This window comes from Notothenia coriiceps, unplaced genomic scaffold (assembly GCF_000735185.1).
Source record: "Notothenia coriiceps isolate Sejong01 unplaced genomic scaffold, NC01 NC01_scaffold00017393, whole genome shotgun sequence".
Lineage (NCBI taxonomy): Eukaryota > Metazoa > Chordata > Actinopteri > Perciformes > Nototheniidae > Notothenia > Notothenia coriiceps.
Window position 1 is genome coordinate 40471 of NW_011350094.1, and position 19529 is coordinate 59999.

General features: G+C 39.2%; 1 protein-coding gene across 1 annotated transcript; it reads right to left on the reverse strand.

The window, feature by feature from the left end:
* Nucleotides 1-141: 141 nt before the first annotated feature.
* Nucleotides 142-6933, reverse strand: drd2l (dopamine receptor D2 like). The gene is made up of 4 exons (XM_010776827.1): nucleotides 6838-6933; nucleotides 4545-4654; nucleotides 2861-2997; nucleotides 142-227 (listed from the first exon to the last, which is right to left on the reverse strand). Exons 1-4 carry the CDS (start codon nucleotides 6880-6882, stop codon nucleotides 142-144), a joined length of 378 nt encoding a protein of 125 aa, XP_010775129.1. The 5' UTR covers nucleotides 6883-6933.
* Between the last annotated feature and the right edge of the window lie 12596 nt (nucleotides 6934-19529).

Here is a 19529-nt window from a genome sequence, read left to right on the forward strand (position 1 = left end):
TCTTTGTTGACGTTTGAATACTTAATCATTCATTTGATTCTCACTGACTGAACTCTTAAAACCTGACATTAATTAACCCCTTGTCTCTTGATAACGTACAGACATTATCTTTCCAACAGTTTTTACATATTGAAGTGTTGTTCAAGTGCTAAAGATACAGGAGGCCACGGAGGAGTATACCACGAAGGCCGGGTCGGCAAAGCTGCACGAGGTGCCTTCTCTGCTGGCTGACGGAGGGAGGACAAAAGAGGGACATTTTATGAAAACATATTATTTCACTTTTTTTTTTTTATGTATTGCCAAATTGAAGTTTTTTTATTGTTTCAATTTGGAATATGATAAAGTCATAGTTGAGTAATGAGAAACACACTTATTCCTTTTTGCCCATCTATATATGAAAAGCTAGTCTTTTTTCCCAACATGTCTTGATGTGAACTACAAAAAAAGACAACCCAAAAGCTGAGATAATAGCAGTGGACAAAAAAGCTCTATTTAGAAACTTTAAAAAAAAAAATATTTAGCCTTTATTTATACAGGTGTAAAATCTCATTGAGTTACAAGGTCTCAGTTTCAAGAGAGATCTGTTAAGTGGTAACACCACCACACAAAGTTACAGACAGACAGGACGCTAAACACAGAGGCAACACTCAAATACAACATCGTAAAAAAAAGTAGTCATTGAAATCCATACAGTCAGATATAGCAGGTGCAAACAGCCACAGACGATTTCTCCAGCTTTTTTTAAATGAGATTAAAATCCGTGATGGGTATCAAACTGGTCAGCTTAAGTTCCTGCTGAAGTGTGTTCCAGGTTATTTGAGCTGTAAAACATATCAAACTTTATTCATCTGCAGATGGAGTTGTCATGACATTCTGGATTTGCCAAGTTTTTGTTCATTGAAAGTAAGAGATCTTTGGACAACATGTTCCTCCTGCTGTTTCTGATTCCAAAAGCAAACTGTAAATACTTTACACCAGCATGGACGAGCAGTCCTTAAAACGCTAACAAAATATGGAAATGTAAACATCTGTAATTCCATTGAAAATAATGTGCTGATGAAGACGGCTGCTAGATGGACCGTGCGGTGGATTGTTTTCTCAACACCTGAAATTCGGTTTATTATGAGAACATTTGCCATGTGATTAATTGAATACAAACATTGTCGAAAAGTGCATTAGTTACACAATAAATAACACTCAAACAGTGTTCTGTAAGCTATAGGCGACCTGTTACCGAGGTATATGTTTTAATAATACAGAATCTTGCTGTGTCTTGACCCAGAGCTGATAAAAGTGATTCTGTGAACCCTCACAAATGTTCAGCTTGTTCTCAAGTGATCTTCTGTCAGTGCGAGCACATTCAGAGTCTCTCCTCGCGGCTCAGGAAGATTACCTTCACTCTCGATCCTTTTGTGAACAACAAATAACTGGAGGATTGTGTATGCTACCGACGTCGCCTGTCATTCCCTCGATGAGAACAACACAGGGGGAAATGATTGAATGCTCTGTTTGTCTGTTCTTTTAGAAACTGTGGATATAAATCTGATGACTCACTGATAGTAGGGACTGTTGACTGAGCAGACGCATGGGATCATTTTGAACCAGATCATCTAATCCTGCTCATCAAACTCAAGGACAGATGGATCGGGATAATGTAGGGTCTATTTGTGCATAAGGAAGTGTGTATGCTGCTCTTCTGACAGTGAGTTAAATAACACCTCAGAGGACCATAAAGAAAACTGCAGTTAGGTAAACATCCCTTAACAGCTGTTGACTAAACCATGAAAGACCACTTCTCCAAAATTAAGATCAGCATCTTTCATTTTTGGGATTGTTGAATTGAAGGGACCTTTAAAGGGCCTGGCGGGGTGAAACTATCTAGTTTTACATAAGGGAAAATAAGAAAAATGTCCGCTATGCCACTCCGGGTTTCACCAAGCACTGAAGCTGGGGTCTAATAGAGCAGGTAGTATCTAAGTGCTTTGATCAAAGCTAGTCGATTCTCTAACTGCTAATGAAAGGTGCTTCAATGCTTCCTTTTCATATCTTCGTTTTAGAGTATAGAGAGCATAGAGTACATCGGAGCATCCCAATGGCATCCCACAACTCCATGAGGTAGCAACATTTAAGAGAAGCACATCACTCACTATTCACCCGCAGCTTTAGCCTGTGCCGTGGGGGCGGAGCTATCAACATCTAACCAAGTGGCTTGTTGCTGCAACCTTTATGTCTGTGCTAGATCAAGGTGGTGTTGCCTATATGAACGCATCTTCTAAATGCTGTCTACCACGGGGCACTGAGATGTATTACAAACCTTAAGCACCATTGTTTCTGGTATGCTCGTGTTGGATGGTCTGCGCTGACCACCAGTAGACTGTTGGCAAATCCGTATTTATAAGGCTATTCTTGGTCTTCTTTCACCTTATGTATGGATTTAAAGCCTTCAGAAAAGTATGGGAACTTATTGGCTTTGCTCCGAGGACTTGTTTTTACTAGCTGTTCCACACTGAGCTGGGGAAAAGGGCGTTTAGTTACGCTGCTCCATTTGCTTGAATCCAGCTTCAATATGAGCTTAAACCCAGGGGGCTGGTCTCTCGTAACAGATTAGAAGTGCTTCTTAATGACCGAGAAGCAGGCCATTGTCTAGATGCACGAATATGACATCTCTGATTGTCACTATAAAATGTTCTCTGTTTTAGTTTTTAATTTGTTAGAGTTAGTAATTTGTTGTCTGTAACTGTGCTGCTGCCTATCTTGGCCTATCTCTTGTATAATCGTTTTTTAATCTCAATGAGACTTCTCCTGGTTGAATAAATAAATGGGTGTCGAGTTGAGGGCAGGCATCAGATGAAGCTGTTACCTGTGTTGTTTAGTCCAAACAGCAAGGGGCAGGAGATTGCAAAAGAGAGGAACCAAACCACACCAATCATCACCGCCACCCTCCTCCTGGAGCTGTATCTGGTGTTGTAGAGCATCGGCATGGCCACTGCTGTGTATCTGCAATCACACACAGATTGGAAAAGCAGACAGAAAACATGTTAGCAGGCCTCTCTCTCACTCAGTCACGGTGCCTGCATTTGAACTCCTTTTTCCATGGAGTGAACACACATCGATGCTTCTTCGGACTTTATTATCCCGTCGTCATGTTCACACATATTTGAAAGTAAACTCGAGCAGTAGAGAGAGAACGCAGACTAACAGATTGACACTTTTCCCCTCAGGTGCAAACGGTCACGGCCTGTTTCACTGCCACAAGTACACAACACACCTGCTAGCACGTCAAAATGAAGGAAGCGTCGTCTACTTTAAAGAGCCGGTTTGTGCGGTCCACTTAAGAGAACAGCTGTCTTTCTGAATAAGAGCAAAACACAGAGTTACCCAGGACTCTAAACATGACACTAAGCTTTCAAATAGATGATTGTTTCAGGAAGTCTGTTAATATGTTTGGGCCTGACCTGACGAGACTGTGTGAACTCGTTGAGATGTAAACATTTCTGGTGCAATATCAAACTGTTGCAGACTTACGTCCAAACTCAGAAGCTTCTTTTTGCAAGTTTCCAACAGCAACGTTTTGCAGCTCGACAAAAACATGCCAGCATCGCAACAAAAAAATGTAATGACTTTTGCTTTTTTTGAGTTGGTTTCTTCATGGTTGAATGCACTCGTTTTGGATGAAGGCGTCAGCTAAATGAAATGTAATGTAAATGTATTAACCTCAGGCATAATTCTGATAGATTGGACCATTTAGAACCAGTTCTCGGCGCCCAGCCCTACACACAGTCACATTCTCTTTCCCATTTCTGTCAAACCATACTGTATGAGAGCAATGAGAAATAATGACCTTATTTGGGTTGATGCTGATTACCTCCTGTCAGCCACGATTGCATATATAAAAAACTCTTGTTCTGTTGTGGATGTAAGCACTCTCACATCAACGTTGTCAGCACTTTAACCTTGTAGTAGCTGTTTTAAATGAAATAGCTCGGGCAGGAAGCCGATACAACTTTGTAACTGCGGTGTATATTTCCCCGTTTACGGCTTTGACAATGCAATTAGACGCTATCATCTGCTATTCCATCAAATGACTGGTCAATGGTCAATGTGTCATTTTGTAATTAGAGCGTCTGGTCACTTCCCGTTAGGCGTACAAAGGTGAAACACTAAACACAGTCTCCTTGATCCACTCTAATGGCTGGACAGAGGACATTGTAAAAGACGCAGAGAAGCCTGTAGCTTCCTGCTGAAGGACAAACAGATGATGACAGGGTGTGAGGTGACTGTCCAGCTGCAGGAAAGATTTATTTCCAAAGTACTTTCTGTAGCCCAAACTGCACCAATTAACATCAAGGTTAGGGGAGAGTACACAGTTAAGAAATCACTTATTGATTCCCTGTCATCTTTGCTGTTTCCGTTCTCATTCTGGATGGAATGAGAAGGGTCTTTTTCTCAACAAAGAAAGAGAGAAAGAGTGTGGGTTTGTTAGACGTTCAATGAATAATAAAACTAAAGAGTAATATGAGAGTAAAGTTATTTGAAGGATCCACCTGTCGATGCTGATGGCACAGAGGTTGAGGATGCTGGCCGTGCACATCATGACGTCCAGCGTGAGCAGGATGTCGCAGTGGATGAGACTGAAGCGCCACTCTCCCACCACCTTCAACAAAGCAGACATAAAGTGATATCAAATACACTACTTTAACTTCAATAGTTTTCAGCCTGGATGTAATTCCTTTACTGGTTTTGCCCTTGTGGAGCAGAGTTCATATTAACCAGGCTGAATCACTCACAGGTATTTCATATTTAATGATATTATTATATATTTCTTTACTTTAGGCCAGGGGTGTCAAACTCAAGGCCCGCGGGCCAAATCCGGCCCGTGACCTCATTTTATGTGGCCCACAAGAGCTTGCAAACAATATAGTACACAAAACAATTGGTGTAATTGTTGAATATTTGCTTTAAATTATTTGACTTCTGCTTTCAGACGTTATTAGTTATTACCAGAACTGATAATAATCCAATGGAGAGCCAATCATGTAATATAATACATTATTTAATATATATTATATAAATGTATATTTATATAGTCTTAAAGTGACAACCGGCCCTTTGAGTGCAACCATAATGCTAATGTGGCCCGCGATGAAATTGAGTTTGACACCCCTGCTTTAGGCCATAATGAATTTATTTATGTAGTGAGCCAATTTACCCAACACAAATTTAAAAGTTTTAATTTATCCCAACTTCACAATGGAAAGGTTATGTTTTTAGGGTTACCGTAACTACACTGTTGCCCATAAAGATTGTGTGTGTGAAAAGGAATAAAAAGAGGAATGTGTCTTATTCCAACTTAACAGGCAACAGGGTATATGTAGTAATTAGTATTTTGCTAATACATTTTCATTGTCTGTGAGGAATTGTCTGAAATTGTCCACCTTGCATTTTCTGTCTGTGAGAAATGTTTTTAAGTAAGTATTATATATATATATATATTATAATGAGGGCAGAAAGCAGCATTCTAATTGAGGGATTAAAATGTTTACAGACTGTTTATTATTAAGTTAAACTCTGTATGTGTTTCTGTAACGCCAAAATAAATGTCTGTGAGAAACTGTTTATAATTCCCTAGACCTAATTAGTCAATTCAAGTTTTATTTTTATTCTATCCTCGAGCCTAATTTAATCAGGGAATTATTCAGCAACGTTTTAATTTCACCGTTTGAGTCCTTTTTTGTTGGTGCAGCAATACCAAACATTTTCCAAACCAATCTTCTAAATCAGATGACTTTCTGCTCTCCTTTGTTTCGTAGGAGAGTTAACCAATTATCTCTGGGATTTAGTCTGTTTGCCAGACGAAATGAGAAATCTGAATACGTCCCCTCAGGCTCTGGGAAAATGTGAGTTGCGCTGATGGTAGAAACTATAAAATCTGCATCAGGATCCGAGCATTGGAGGACGCAGCAGTTGAAAGCTCAGGGAAGATCGATGCTAATGATGACAGAAAGCTTTTGAAAATGTAATAGCAGAGTATAATTAAGTATATGGCAATGGGATCATATTCCTCTTAATCCCACCTTCACTCTTCCTGTGTGGTTTGTTCCAGAGCTCTCAGTCGATTGACAGACAATTCATCTGGAACTATTTTGCTTTTTACAAGATTCTTTGTCTAATGTGATAAACTTAACATGTTTTGGTCATACACAATAATCACTTTCATGACATGACCTTTTGATGGGCTTTTTCTACTATTCCCAAAGTCCTTGTTTAACACCTTTCAACACAAGGCAATTCAAAGTTCTTTACAACAGAAATGTCAGTCTGGATTGCAGCAGGTTTCTGGTAGTTTTGTTCACGATATTTGGAGCTTAATAACTGAACGCTGCTTCTCCATGTTTGGATCTGACTCTGGGGACAGAAAGCAGACCCGTCCCAGAAGACCTGAGAGATCAAGATGGTTCATGATGTAGCAGTAGATCAGAAATGTAAACTAATTGATTTTAAAGCTACAACTAACATGTTTTGAAAGCTCTATAAGGACTCATCAATCAACTGAGAAAATAGAAAATGTATCTATAATGACCATAATTATAAATACAGCCTTCATTCGTAACATAACCTTTGTTAAAGCTTCAATCTCCATTTCATTTCCATATCTTCTGCAATGGCTTTTAACCATGACGTTCCTTCAATTGTTCTCCATGTGTTGAAATCCACCCAATCCACAACATTTCTATCTACAGTTAGTTCCCACTGCCTCAAGCTGAGGGTGTGTCAGAGGGTCATTGATCATACAGACACGCAATAAATCAATACCAGCACACAAAAGAGCGCACACACCTCCAGGTAGACCCCCCAGGGCATGACCAGCGTGGCCAGCAGCATGTCGGACACGGCCAGCGAGACGATGAGGTAGTTGGTGGTGGTCTGCAGAGCGCGCTCCCGCGACACCGCCATGCACACCAGCACGTTCCCGAACACCACGCAGAAGATCAGGAGCACCAGCAGCACGGCGTAGAAGTTATAGGGAGGAGAGGAGGCCGACGGAGACATGGTGCAGTTAGACGACGACAGCGGGGAGGAAGTGGAGAAGGGAATGGGGGAGTATGAAGGGTCGTTGGTGATAAAGTGGGAGACATTGTGCTCAAAGGAAGAGAGAGGGAAGGAGGGAGGGGAGGTTGACTCGTTGAGGGAAGTCATGGTGTGGCTCCAGTTGACATGCTCAGGCTGAAAGATTGATGACACAAACAGAGGAGGAGAAACGTTATGACCCTTTGAGGAGCCCATCGATACAGCGCTTCACAATCGATCCAACAAAAATTGTGAATCTGACATCAAGAGAGATCTATTCAAAATGTTAGTGGGGCACCAATCACTTCAGAGAGAGAGAGAATTCCGCAGGGCACCTTACAAAGGACATCAAAAGGACTAAATATTGCCTATATATAAACAGTTGATGTTTCTGTGTCATCCCACGTATGTGGCTCGTCAAAGATGGAATGAAAGATGCACAAACGTTTAGAAAAATATATGATCTTAAGAAAATCAAATGAGTGACTTTTTCTCTTCTCCCAGGCTCTCCAGGGTAACTGGCTATTTGATATGTCTCTTGAACCGCTGACGGAGACGAGAGAGTTCGGACACATGACAAGAATAAATGGGTCCCTAGACAATAACCATCATGTACGGTGCAGTTGAGGGAAGAACAGTTTCAGACAGGCTGAGGGGAGAATGACCGACGGAAATAAAAGAGGTGGACGGGGAAAGTGGTGGTGGGGTGCCAGAGAGTGGTGAACGATCGGGATGTTTGGAGACGGGCTGTGATGTCATCAAAGCGCCTCAATGCCCCTCAGGCTACGGGAGTGACCCGACCTGACACGTTTCACACATTAAGCAGTGCGAGTGACGGTCTTTAAATCTTACAAACGCTGTGGGCTTGTTGTAAAAAGCTTTTACAGCTCGATAAAAATGTTTCATTCACGCCGTAGTCAATACATTTAAAAGCTAAAAGGTCGTATTTATCATTTGAAAAGCTTTCAGTGAGTCGAAAGCATGCACATATTGCCTTATTTTCAGAAATGCAACGACATGATGAAGACATGACTTTGGCTCATAAACATATTTTGCTCTCCCACCTGGAGCTGTTCTTTTTGTAGATACAACAAGAGCCTCTCATTAAGTGTTGCAGAATGCCGCTTGTTAAATGTACTCTTAAGGCTGATCTCTGTGTAATTTAAAAGCACCCTGTGGTCCCAACTTGGTGTTTTCAACATTGGAGCTATAAAATATTTACGCCACATAGATGGTGTTTCGTCAAAATCAAAACATGTTGAAATATCCACAGAAAATATGAAATATTTACACAATTATTCACTGTAAAAAACAAAATAGTTCTCTAGATCTCAACGTGGTCTTTTTAGCCACTTGTGCTGATGAGGTCATTTTAAGGAAGTAACTTAATTTCATTTATTTTTCTAAATGAAACTGTTTTAATACTGATTAAACCTCAAACTAAAGCTTTGAAGAACAAACTGATGTTTTAAATAGGGTTTGCTCTCTTGTAAACAAACAAAAGTTCATCTGAACACATTGTTTGTGTCTAAGATGAATAACAACTTTGCACATCATTCTACATTTTAAAAACACATGCCAACAATTGTCCTATTGCCAGTCACAGTACTGCAACCTCCAACTCCCTGCAGCCCGGAAAATACTCCCATGTTGTTTCCTTGCGAGCGGTCTTCACAGATTATAACTCTTAACACGTTTCTCCCACCATGAGTCGATCATGCGTGAAACTAGAAGAAATGTAATTCTTTAGTCCCTGGAGCACTAAACAAACAAAATGGCACCCACTCTTAATAACAATTCTCAACACCGTCACTAGGGGTCAAAAGTGTACCTTTCAACTGTGTCCTTTTATGAATCTATTCCAGCTTTTACTCATCGCTGTGGTTTTTTTCATTCATTATTTATTCATCGACTGCTGTCTGTGCACCATATTCTCCCTCTGGGTCATTAGAGACCAATCCTTTAATATACATAATAGAATCATTGGTTCAATTCAATTTGTGTTCATTCGGGTGAGCTCAGGAAACAACAGTTCTCCTGACCAATAGAAAAGCAGAGTATTAATCAACATTTTGGAGGGAATTGGCAGCAAACATTTGGACCATCGAATATAGATTATTTTACATAAAGGTGTTTGAAAACGTTTTTTTAAATATATTTTGAAACTATTTTTCTTGACCATGAAACTGTTCTATCCATAACTAACGTCAGATCCAAGGTCAGCCTCTGTTCTGCATAAAGGTCCAAACTACAGATATTTAACAGCGATGTTTGAAATGTAAAAGAACGGGAAGAGCGTGATACTCATACGAATGTTTCAAACTAAAATATCATTTTAGATCTATTCCAAAACAGATTTCTATAGAGAATTGTTTTTAATGAGACATATGGCATGCAGATAACCACATTTATTCTCTCCTTTAGTTTGATCTAAAGCCAAAGAGTGAGGATGCTCTGCGAAGGAGTACAGCATCCTTCAGACAACCTGACCCTGTCTAAAAGATATAGACCTATAAAAGAAAGCAGTATTTGTTGGTTTGCAATGTCGCCGCGTTTAGCTGATAAATATTGTTCAAGATAAAACACAGAAACACCTTAGTCCAATGTGATTTATGAGATCATCTTGTGAAAAGGGTCAACACTCTCCATTAGTAACCAGCTATTGAGTTGTAGAGGAGACATGAAGAGGATATACGAGTTCTTCCCGTCTCTTATCCCTATATCTCGATGCTCCGACTCCAACAACCAGCATGCAAAAAGCTGAACGCAATATTTATCACTGACAAGAAGTTGTCTACTGACTTGGAGTATCTTCTCCTGAAAGAACTTATCTCTCAGTCCCAAGGCAATGAGAATATTCAGTGAGAATCTCACCCTGCCAGCACCCCGACTCACAGTGTCGGGGCACCTTTCTTTCTCTGTCCCTGACCTGGGATCTGCGAACACATGTCCAAGATGAGCTAAGAATTAAAAAAATAATAATAATAGTCAGCCCATCCCAACCCGTAGCGCTTAGACCTCTGACACTATCGCTTTCAGCACATGTATTGATTTCACACAGCTGGATATTGATTTGATTCAGTGAAAGGCTTAAACAGAAAATATTATAGAGGTCAGTCCAATCGTATCAGGAGGCAGCAGCGTGTGACTGATATGGGGGGGGGGTGTTCATCTGAAGAAGCTCGTTTCAAGCCAAGAACGCAATTCTGGGTCTGCTAAAGTGCCTTCAGTAAACTATGGGTTGGGTAATGCGGCTTAAAGGCTCGAATAACAAATAAAACAACTGGAAAGCACTCAGAGCTGGAAAAGTGTGAAAGGCCTGCATCATACTGTACTGTAGAATGTATTATTTAATCGATGGAAAACATCTAATGAACGTTATTCTTGATCTGCAGAATCTAAAGAACCACAGATAACATAGATGTCATGGTGGTGATTCATGACAAAATACCAGAAGTGTTTCATTACAAAAATATGCAGCAAAGGGAACTGAATCTTTAGTCAATTTGTAGAAATCAGCGACCTTTCGATAATGGATTTTCCGTTAGAGTTGTTGTTCAAGCAGCTGTTTGTCTCAAATTGTAGATGAAATATTGTTTTTTTAACACTAACGGAACAAGTGATAATGGGGGTTATTGTTAGTTGCACCCCCACACTGAATCAATTGTTTTTCAAGCAGTGCTTTTGCCCAAATGATATTCAAATGCAAAACGTATTCATGATATATCATTCCCAAAAACAACCAGGCTTTCAAACTAACAGCAAACGTATCAAATATATTATTCCTGGCATCAAAACAAATCGACTTTCTGCCAGCCATGTTTGTGGAGTTGAACTCAACAGCTTATCTCGCCTCAGTTTCCTTCTTAAATTGGATAAAAGACGTGATGAGTACTGTGGCATGCTTTGCCAAGAGCAGTTCATGTGTTTTTCTCCCTTTAATTAAATAATGTCAAACAAACTAAAAATAACAGAGAGAGACAGAGAGAGAGCGAGAGAGAGAGAGACAGAGACATAGAGAGAGAGAGAGAGAGAGAGAGAGAGAGAGAGAGAGGACTGCTGTTTATTCTCTAATGTGTTTCATGATTGTACGTTGTAGAGAGCCCCCCCTTTACAGAAAGATGTTATTTTCCATGTAGAACTGTTTTGTAAAGATACCATGCTCTAACCAATTGACAACAAATGGTAAAGAAAAATGCATCCGAGCAACATTTCAAAAGTAACTGAAGATATATATTTGACAACAGTTAAATTATATCAGTTAAAAATAATAATATTTAAAAATTGTGTGCAGACTTACATAGGTTCCTGTTTAGGTTTCAAGTGCACAATCATGCCTGTTGTAATGAAGTGTAATTAGGAAGCAATGTGTCCTCTTTTTCAAACTTTACAATATAAAGTCTATAGGAGCTATGTCCTGACAAATGATGGTATTATAATACCGAAGCGTACCATTGGCAGAGGGCCAAAGAAAGGAAGAAATTAATAAAATATGTTGTGCCTAATTGCACTGTTGTGGTTTAATAAGGATCAATAAATAAATGAAAAAGTCGCCGGGCAATTTTGGGAATAATGATTCCTTTCTCATCTATCATGCTAGAGTGTGGGACGTCGCCTAAATGGGACTTTGAATCATTTATTTCTTCTTTTTTCTGGAACAAATCAATTTTCGAACATATAATACATTTGGAGTATGGTGATTACAGTGAATGGCTGCAATGTCGTTCTTGCAACAAAACTGGAACTAAAGACAGAAACGGGTTCAAGGAGTGAAGAAGAAGCGGAGCAGCTGTTAGTGATGGTCAGAGCAGGCAACACATCAAGGCACCAGTGAACGTCTTTGAAGTGAAAGGTTGATGCTCAGACTGAAAAGGTCTCATAGCCACAATAATGGCCAAAGAACAAAAACAACCAAAGGCAGTAGTGGTAAAGAAAACGATAAAAAACAAAATGCCCTTCGAGCGAGCCTCATGTCTGATATAAAAATCTTTCTTGCTTTGAGAGACATGTATATTTTAAGGTAATGTTAAGAATAATGATTTCTCCCAATGAATTCATTTGAAAATGACCTTGGTTACGCTTTTCTCATCTTTTATCGAAAAAGCTGCCGTTGTTTCGGTGAGATGTGTTTTCAAATGACTGCAGCACGTCCTTTAAAATTCATTAACTCTTTTGAAGGACAACATAACAACACATTGAGGGAAGTGCAAAGGCTCAAATTCAGACTTATCCTCCTTTATAATTGATTTACTTTACACTCGTCGTCTTCATGATATTACCCGAACATTAAAGTCCCCCTCCCCTCACAAAAATGTGATTTGCTTATTGTTGCTTGACGTCGATGTCTAACTTTCACTGTGTTACGTTTGACATATAAAGACTGTTTTCACATTCATATGAAAAAGGTTTCTCTGTGCTAAAAATGTTGTCTTAAAAATGTCTTGAGGATATCTTCAGCTTCTTCTAGTTTTCCTAAAAATCATCTTGAGTCAGCATTAAGGTATACGTCCACACGGCAGCGCTGCGTGCTTCAACGGAGACGCTTCCCATTCACTTTGAATGGGGTGATGTCGCGCTTTGCCGAACTGCATTGTGGTTCCATCGCGTTGCTTTGGCTCCGTAGCTCGCTTCGAAAGTTGAGAAAAGTTCAAATTTTCAAGCATCGACGGAAGCGCCAGCCAATCAAACCGCGTGCTTGTGTGTCCAGGGCGGGAGATTAATGTGTGGTTGTTGGTCGCACGCCAGACACGCCCACCACAACAACAACAACAGAGCTTTAATGTGAAACTCTACCTGATAAAATCACTCCCATTTAGTCTGATTGCCTAAAACCGTACTTTTGAATTAACATATATTTCACTTACTCCCCAAAACGCATGGTTAAGGAAAAGAACATTTTGAGTAATGCAGAGGATAAGGGATGCTCCGAAGCACGTCAACCAATATTCTCTTTAATGAGCCTTATGTTAAATGTAATTGTACAAAATGACAAAACCTTCCAGTAGGGCAATGTGATGGAAAGTCAGATGATGGTGGCTGGGTTGGAAACTTCTCCAATTATTTTCAGTAACAATGAAGCGTTGTGCTCCTGAAATCTAACCTTTATCGTATAGTTCAAGTTTCCCAATCCAACCAAACTTATTGAAACTCAATTTATACAGAAGGAACGGCTAAGAAAGCTGCACATTATCCTGCTTACTACGCAGCTACGTACTAAATAAACCAGCGACTTGACCCGTAATATTGATTTCAGATTCATTTTATTGATTTAAAAAGGACGGTTTTGCTTCAGCTCAGAAAAAACGGTCTGTTCTGCAGCAGCGAGCCTTTAAATGACGGCGGCACTGATCGAGGTTTTCCATCCAATAGGGCTGTCCCGAATACCATTTTTCGGGCTCCAGATATTCGGTAGTAATCAGTAGCGAATATTCGGTGCGGAGAGATTTGTATTTTTTTTTTATAACATTCTTTTTCAAAAGAATATTTTTTTTCCAAAAGGTTTCATAACACGCTCGGAATCCGAGACACCTGACAACACGCTTCTAAGCAGAAGCGCAGAAAGAGCATACTATTACGATTTATATGTATTTATTGTCTCAGTACTCGCAAACATTAAAACTAAATGTGTCCTCTGCATTTAACCCAGCCGCAGTGCAGTGCCCGGGGACCAAATCTCATATCCATAGCGACACTGGCGGTTCTACGGGGTGGCACGGGGTGGCAGCTGCCACCTCAGAAAAATGCCTTGCCACCCCAGCTGTCACCCCAGTTGGCATCTTGGTTTTGAAAGAAAAGTTGTGGCACTTGAATGTACGCGACAATTCAAAGTGCTTTGCAAAACAAATTAAAATACTTTTTAGGAATGCATACAGTAAAAACATATATAATGGCATTTTACAACAGGCATTACAAAGCAAAGATAATAAAATAATACAAATAAACACCACAGGTATACAATACATGTTTAAAAGGCATACTGTAGTGCGAATATGAGCCGCTCAATTAAAAGCAGTGGCAAAGAGATATGTTTTCAGTCTCGATTTAAAAATAGTAAGCGTTTCTGCATGATTTGGATAGTTTGTTCCAGATTGTCGGGGCATAAAAGCTAAATGCTGCCTCTCCATGTTTTTTTTTTACTCCCGGAACCGATAGCAGACCCATCCCAGAAGACCTGAAGCACCTTGATGGCTCGTAATAATGTAGAAGTTCAACAATATACTTTGGTCCTAAACCATGTAATGATTTAAAAACTAGCAATAGGTACTTTAAAATCAATTATTTGGCCGACTGGAAGCCAATGTAAAGACTTCAGAACCGGACTGATGTGATCCACTCTTTTAATGTTAGTGAGGACACGTGCAGCAGCGTTCTGAATCAGCTGCAGCTTTCTGATGGATTTTAGTGTCAGCCCTGTGAATACACTATTGCAGTAGTCGAGTCTACTAAAGATAAAAGCATGGACAAGCTTTTCTAAGTCCTGTTGTGACATTAGTTTTTAATCCNATTTGTTGATCTTGTTTATTGGTATTTATTATTTTGTTTTTCAGTTGAATTATACGTTCAGGGTAATCAACAGTTAAAAAGATACTGTTCAAATTATTATTTGTTTTAAAGTTCAATAAATGGATGTTTTCAAAGTCAATGAATAATCGTATTAAATAATTGTGATATCAATTATTGACCAAAATAATCGTGATTATGATTTTTGCCATAATCGCACAGCCCTACACCTACAGTAATTAGTGGGTGAGGGGGAGGGTAAAAGAAAAAGTCACACCTTCACATAATTAAAACACAGGGTACCATGCGTCAAATCAAGTTAAATTGAGATAAGAGACAGTGGATTTGTTTGCTTTATCGTTAGCTTAAAGTGGACCTATCATGCTATATTTGAAACATATATTGTAGGGCCATACCTACTGTATATAAAACATGTCTGTGAAGTTTTTTTTTCAAAATACCAAACAGATCATGCATTTTAGCCATGCCTCATTTCGCTCTATTTGCTCTTTTCCAGCCCTGTTTTTGCAAGGGCTGATTCTGCTTTTGTGGCAGACTACAGCGCCACCTACAGGCCTGGCATATGTACTAGAGCGTCTTCAGCGCTTTCGAACGGCAATGGCCGTGCCTGTCTCCTCCTGATAGGTGTAGAGTTGCCCATATAGGCGGAGCTTCTCGTTTCTGACGTCAGAGATATTTCAAATCTGTATCAGATCCGTTGCGGCCCCGTTTTTAGAGATTTAGGTATGGAGGAAAAGAGAGAGGGTTGTGTTTTCTGACACTTGGTGAGTTCCCTGACACACATTCATGTATAAAAGACGTACAAAAGTGCATTTTGCACGATAGGTCCCCTTTAAAGTGCAGGCTAGATATTGAGACTTACAATAATAATTTAGCTCCATCTAAACGTCTCCTAGGGATAGTGATCTGCCACCGAAACGAGATGAGAATAGACGCAGAGGAATACAAAGAGGATGTGAGGATCCACTCTGTGATATGATAAATGCCCTCTCTTTGAATAACTTGTTAAACAAAAAGCAACGTCTTCCTGATTGGATGATTAATAGAATAGAGAGGGAATCATTTGATCACCAAGTCACACATTGAGAGTCCTCCACCCGGAGGCGACGCTTCAAACCTACCCCAAACATCTTTTATTCAAGAAGCAATTTTTGCATCTCCTCCATCTTTTTTTTTTTTAAATGAGAGACTGCAGCTTTTGGAAGTCAGTTCCAAGTGATATGCACAGATTTGAAATTAAATCACCACAGGAATTGAAATAACACACAACTGTTAAGTGCTTCAGTGGTGTGTGTGAAAACAGGTGGATAACAGCAACAAAAGTGTTTTTAGGTTTTAAATTAGTACTTGAAGTAAGAATTTGTTTCGTAACAGATGCTAGAAAAACATTTAAATGTCATTATTAGGGTTGGCTGTTATTTGCACACTTAACCACATGTCTAATTGTCAAATAGGTTCATTCTGCTCTTTTATACCTCACATTTCAGTCCATTGAATTTCAATATGTTTTATTTAACTGAGCTTCATTACCTTAAAGAAATCCTCCAAGCCAAACTTCGCAGCCCTTTGGCCACCAGAGGGTATCACAAATGAGAAACTTCATTAAACCATTAGTTTATTTGACCAGAATGGAGGCAAGATGATTTCACTGCATCATTACGATGGAGCCTAGAGGACAGCTATGTGATGTACACCATTCTTTAATTAAAATGTTTTATTGGAAATCTGTAAAAGAGCATAGGCGATTTTTGTGCATAACTACCATCTGGAATATTTCCACAGAAACATCATCAGATTAAGGGGAATTATACAGTAAGAACATAATAAGGACATTAGAACTTTCGATGAATTTAAGTGTCAGAGGTGAATTAACTTAGCTTGAAGTTTTGTTAAATGTGAAAAAATAATCATTCACAGTCACCACATTTTAGTCACATACAGTATTTAAGCTAAACAAGCTGTGCTCATTTACTTCACCTCAGTCTATCCCTTTTTAATGCACATGCTATCGATTTATCTTGAAAAAAGGCAATAATAACACAGAATATAGGTTAATGTTGTTTTTATCCATGGTTTTATTGTGTAGGAATTATGTTTTGGTTATCAGCTATTGTTGGTTTGAGCCATACACCAACAATATGTTAGTGACATCTGTTATACACTAGTTGTACATTTTAGATCTAGGTCTATTATTTGTCATTGACATGTTTAGTTAACTATAAATCATATTGTTATCTGCTTCTGTGTTTTTCATATGGCCTAAGACCTGTTTTTGAGTGGCCATATATTTCGAAATTATTGTAGTTTTAAAATCGTAAAATGTATTTTCCATTTCACAAAAAACTCATTTTTCAAACACACGGTGATTAACACTGCCATGTTTTGTTTTGCACTGGTTTTGCACCAACAGAAACTTCTCAATTATTCCAAAAGCACAACAAACCCCCTCATTAAAAGGTGTGAAAGTTATAGCAACAAGTCCCCTTACTGACTGAACATTACCTACGAGTTTATCTCTAAATAGACTAAACAGAAGTCCCACATAGCAATTACACTCTGCATTTTCAACCTCTATTTTTTTAAGCTTTTGAAACACACTTACCCTTTCCCGGCAGAGCTGCTCACATCCAGGTCCTCTCAGGAACAACACCGGTGTCTGTCAGGCTGCTGAATCCCATCTCGCAATTTACTGCCGAATCTCCCACATTGACCTCGGGCAGGACGTCTGTGAACGGTCCACACACACACTTGGGCACACACACATACGCACTCGTTAAGTCCCCGCTGTCAGTCGGTTTCCCTACTCGCGGTGTCCAGCGCGAGAGACTCGCACGAGGAGGAGGATGAGATAGTTGGAGAAGATTAAAAGGAGGTTGGTTTCGCGCAGTTTCTGTTGTTTATACTTGGAGAAGAAGAAATCATCGTCGAAGAAGAAATACTGCTACGCTATTGGCTGTGATGGAGCCAGTTATATTTCACGTATGGGACATAGCCTATGCACAAAGTGAACGGTTCGACATATTTTACATCGGGGAGAGTAAGATCAATAATAGACTCCTCTAGTCAAATCTCTACCAAAACGTAAAAAACTCACACTTTCCAATAACAGGTATCAATTAACAGGTATCAATTAATATTAATCTGCTACTTATTTAAGACATTTAAATAGAGAAAAAAGAAACAGGAATGATATTAACATTTTCCAGGGAAAAACACGACACATATAACAATATAGGCTGGAAAACCTCTACCTCTAACTGAAGTTAAAGTGGAAACAGATTACTTCCATTTATTTCATAGTAGGCTTAAGCTAAAAACGTGACTATTGCCATTAGGGTATGATGGGGTGATTTCCCTGAAAATAAATAAAACGTAACTTCTCCTCATTTACACACACAATGTATTTAATGCAGTTTTAATAGTTTGATTACATTTCTTTAGCAAGTTCACTTTAATAGAAAGCAATAAGCAGAGTATCAGTAGCTTTGTAGAACCCTTGCCTGATATTAAGGCTCTGATGCAATTTTCTGAAATGTGTTATACGTTTTTTCATTTACTGTGATGGTAATTCCTGTAATAGCAACATCTAAAATAAAAAGATAGGCTCCAGAGATGTTATAGCCTACTATGGACTTGAACAGAAGTAAATGAGTCCATGTGGCAAATCTGATTTCAAGAGACCATGCAATAAGATTGTCAAAGCTGTCAGTACTTGCAATAAATCATAAAGAAATCTCAGTGGCATAGTCCTGCAAGCTGGCGATGCTAACCATTACTGATAGCTGGGGCCAAAGGGAAAAGCAGAAAGAAATAAGAAACTGATTTAGAAAATAAAATGTATTCAACATGAGAGCAAAGCATTGGCCTAAGAAGCTTTTGCTGAGAATTATCTGGGAAGATCAGCACGACTACATAAACAATATTTACTGATTAAGACAACTTCTTAGCGCTTTGATTGAGTAAACACATTATTTAAAACCCATGTATAAGTGCAACACATAAGTGATGGGATATTACAGATGAAACTACCCAGCAGTATGTAATTGACCCCCGTCACCAGCTGCAGATTTACAGTGGTATGTACATTAATGCATCAATTAATAAAATATGTTTTGTACTAAACTGAAATGTCTTTCTGCATAATACATCCCATTACCATTTTTATATTTGTAATATAAATAGTTTGGTTTGTGTAGGCTACTACCATTTTGATTTCCATGGGGACTGCATGATTTTGTACAATGTTTTTTTAGGGGTAGGGTTAAAGGGGTCCTGATATGCTTTTGGGGGTTTTCCCTTTCGGCTATATAGGTTTTTGTGCATTTGAATGGTCTGCAAGTGCTAAAAATCCCTAAGTCCCTCAAGCCCCAGGTATTATGCCTCAATCCCTATCCTTTGTTAACTTCTTCAACATAGTGACATCACTGCTGAACACCAGAGAACCGCAGTGACGCGTCGTAAAACCCGGAAGTAAGTTAGCATTTAATGCTAACTTACTTCCGGGTTTTACGACGCGTCACTGCGGTTCTCTGGTGTTCAGCAGTGATGTCACTATGTTGAAGAAGTTAACAAAGGATAGGGATNGACACGTAAACTCTTCAAAAATCACCAGTGGGGTCACTGCTGATGTATTTAATGTCGTAGAACAAAACGTGATTTATCTCCTAAATTTGTGTCAACCACAGACCTTATTTCGAGCTATTTTCCAAAACCCTATGGAAAAAATGCATTGCTTTTTGAGGAAGGAACCGGAAGTGCTAAAAATGCTAACTTACTTCCGGGTTTTACGACGCGTCACTGCGGTTCTCTATTAACATTTGCTCCCGTTTTTAGCATTATGGGCGTCATAGCCATTGACTATAAAAGTCTTACAAGGCTGAATCATAAACTAAAATCAATGTATATGTATGTATAAAGGGTTATGTCCTTAGCTGGCTAAT

Excerpts from the sequence above, each read along its gene's own strand:
- drd2l (XM_010776827.1), bottom strand. The coding sequence starts at position 6,882 with ATGCTGCTGGCCACGCTGGTCATGCCCTGGGGGGTCTACCTGGAG. Across the intron at positions 2,998-4,544 it reads TGTGCCATCAGCATCGACAG|ATACACAGCAGTGGCCATGC; the intron begins GTGGATCCTTCA and ends GTGTGATTGCAG. Across the intron at positions 228-2,860 it reads GTTTGGACTAAACAACACAG|CCAGCAGAGAAGGCACCTCG; the intron begins GTAACAGCTTCA and ends TCCCTCCGTCAG.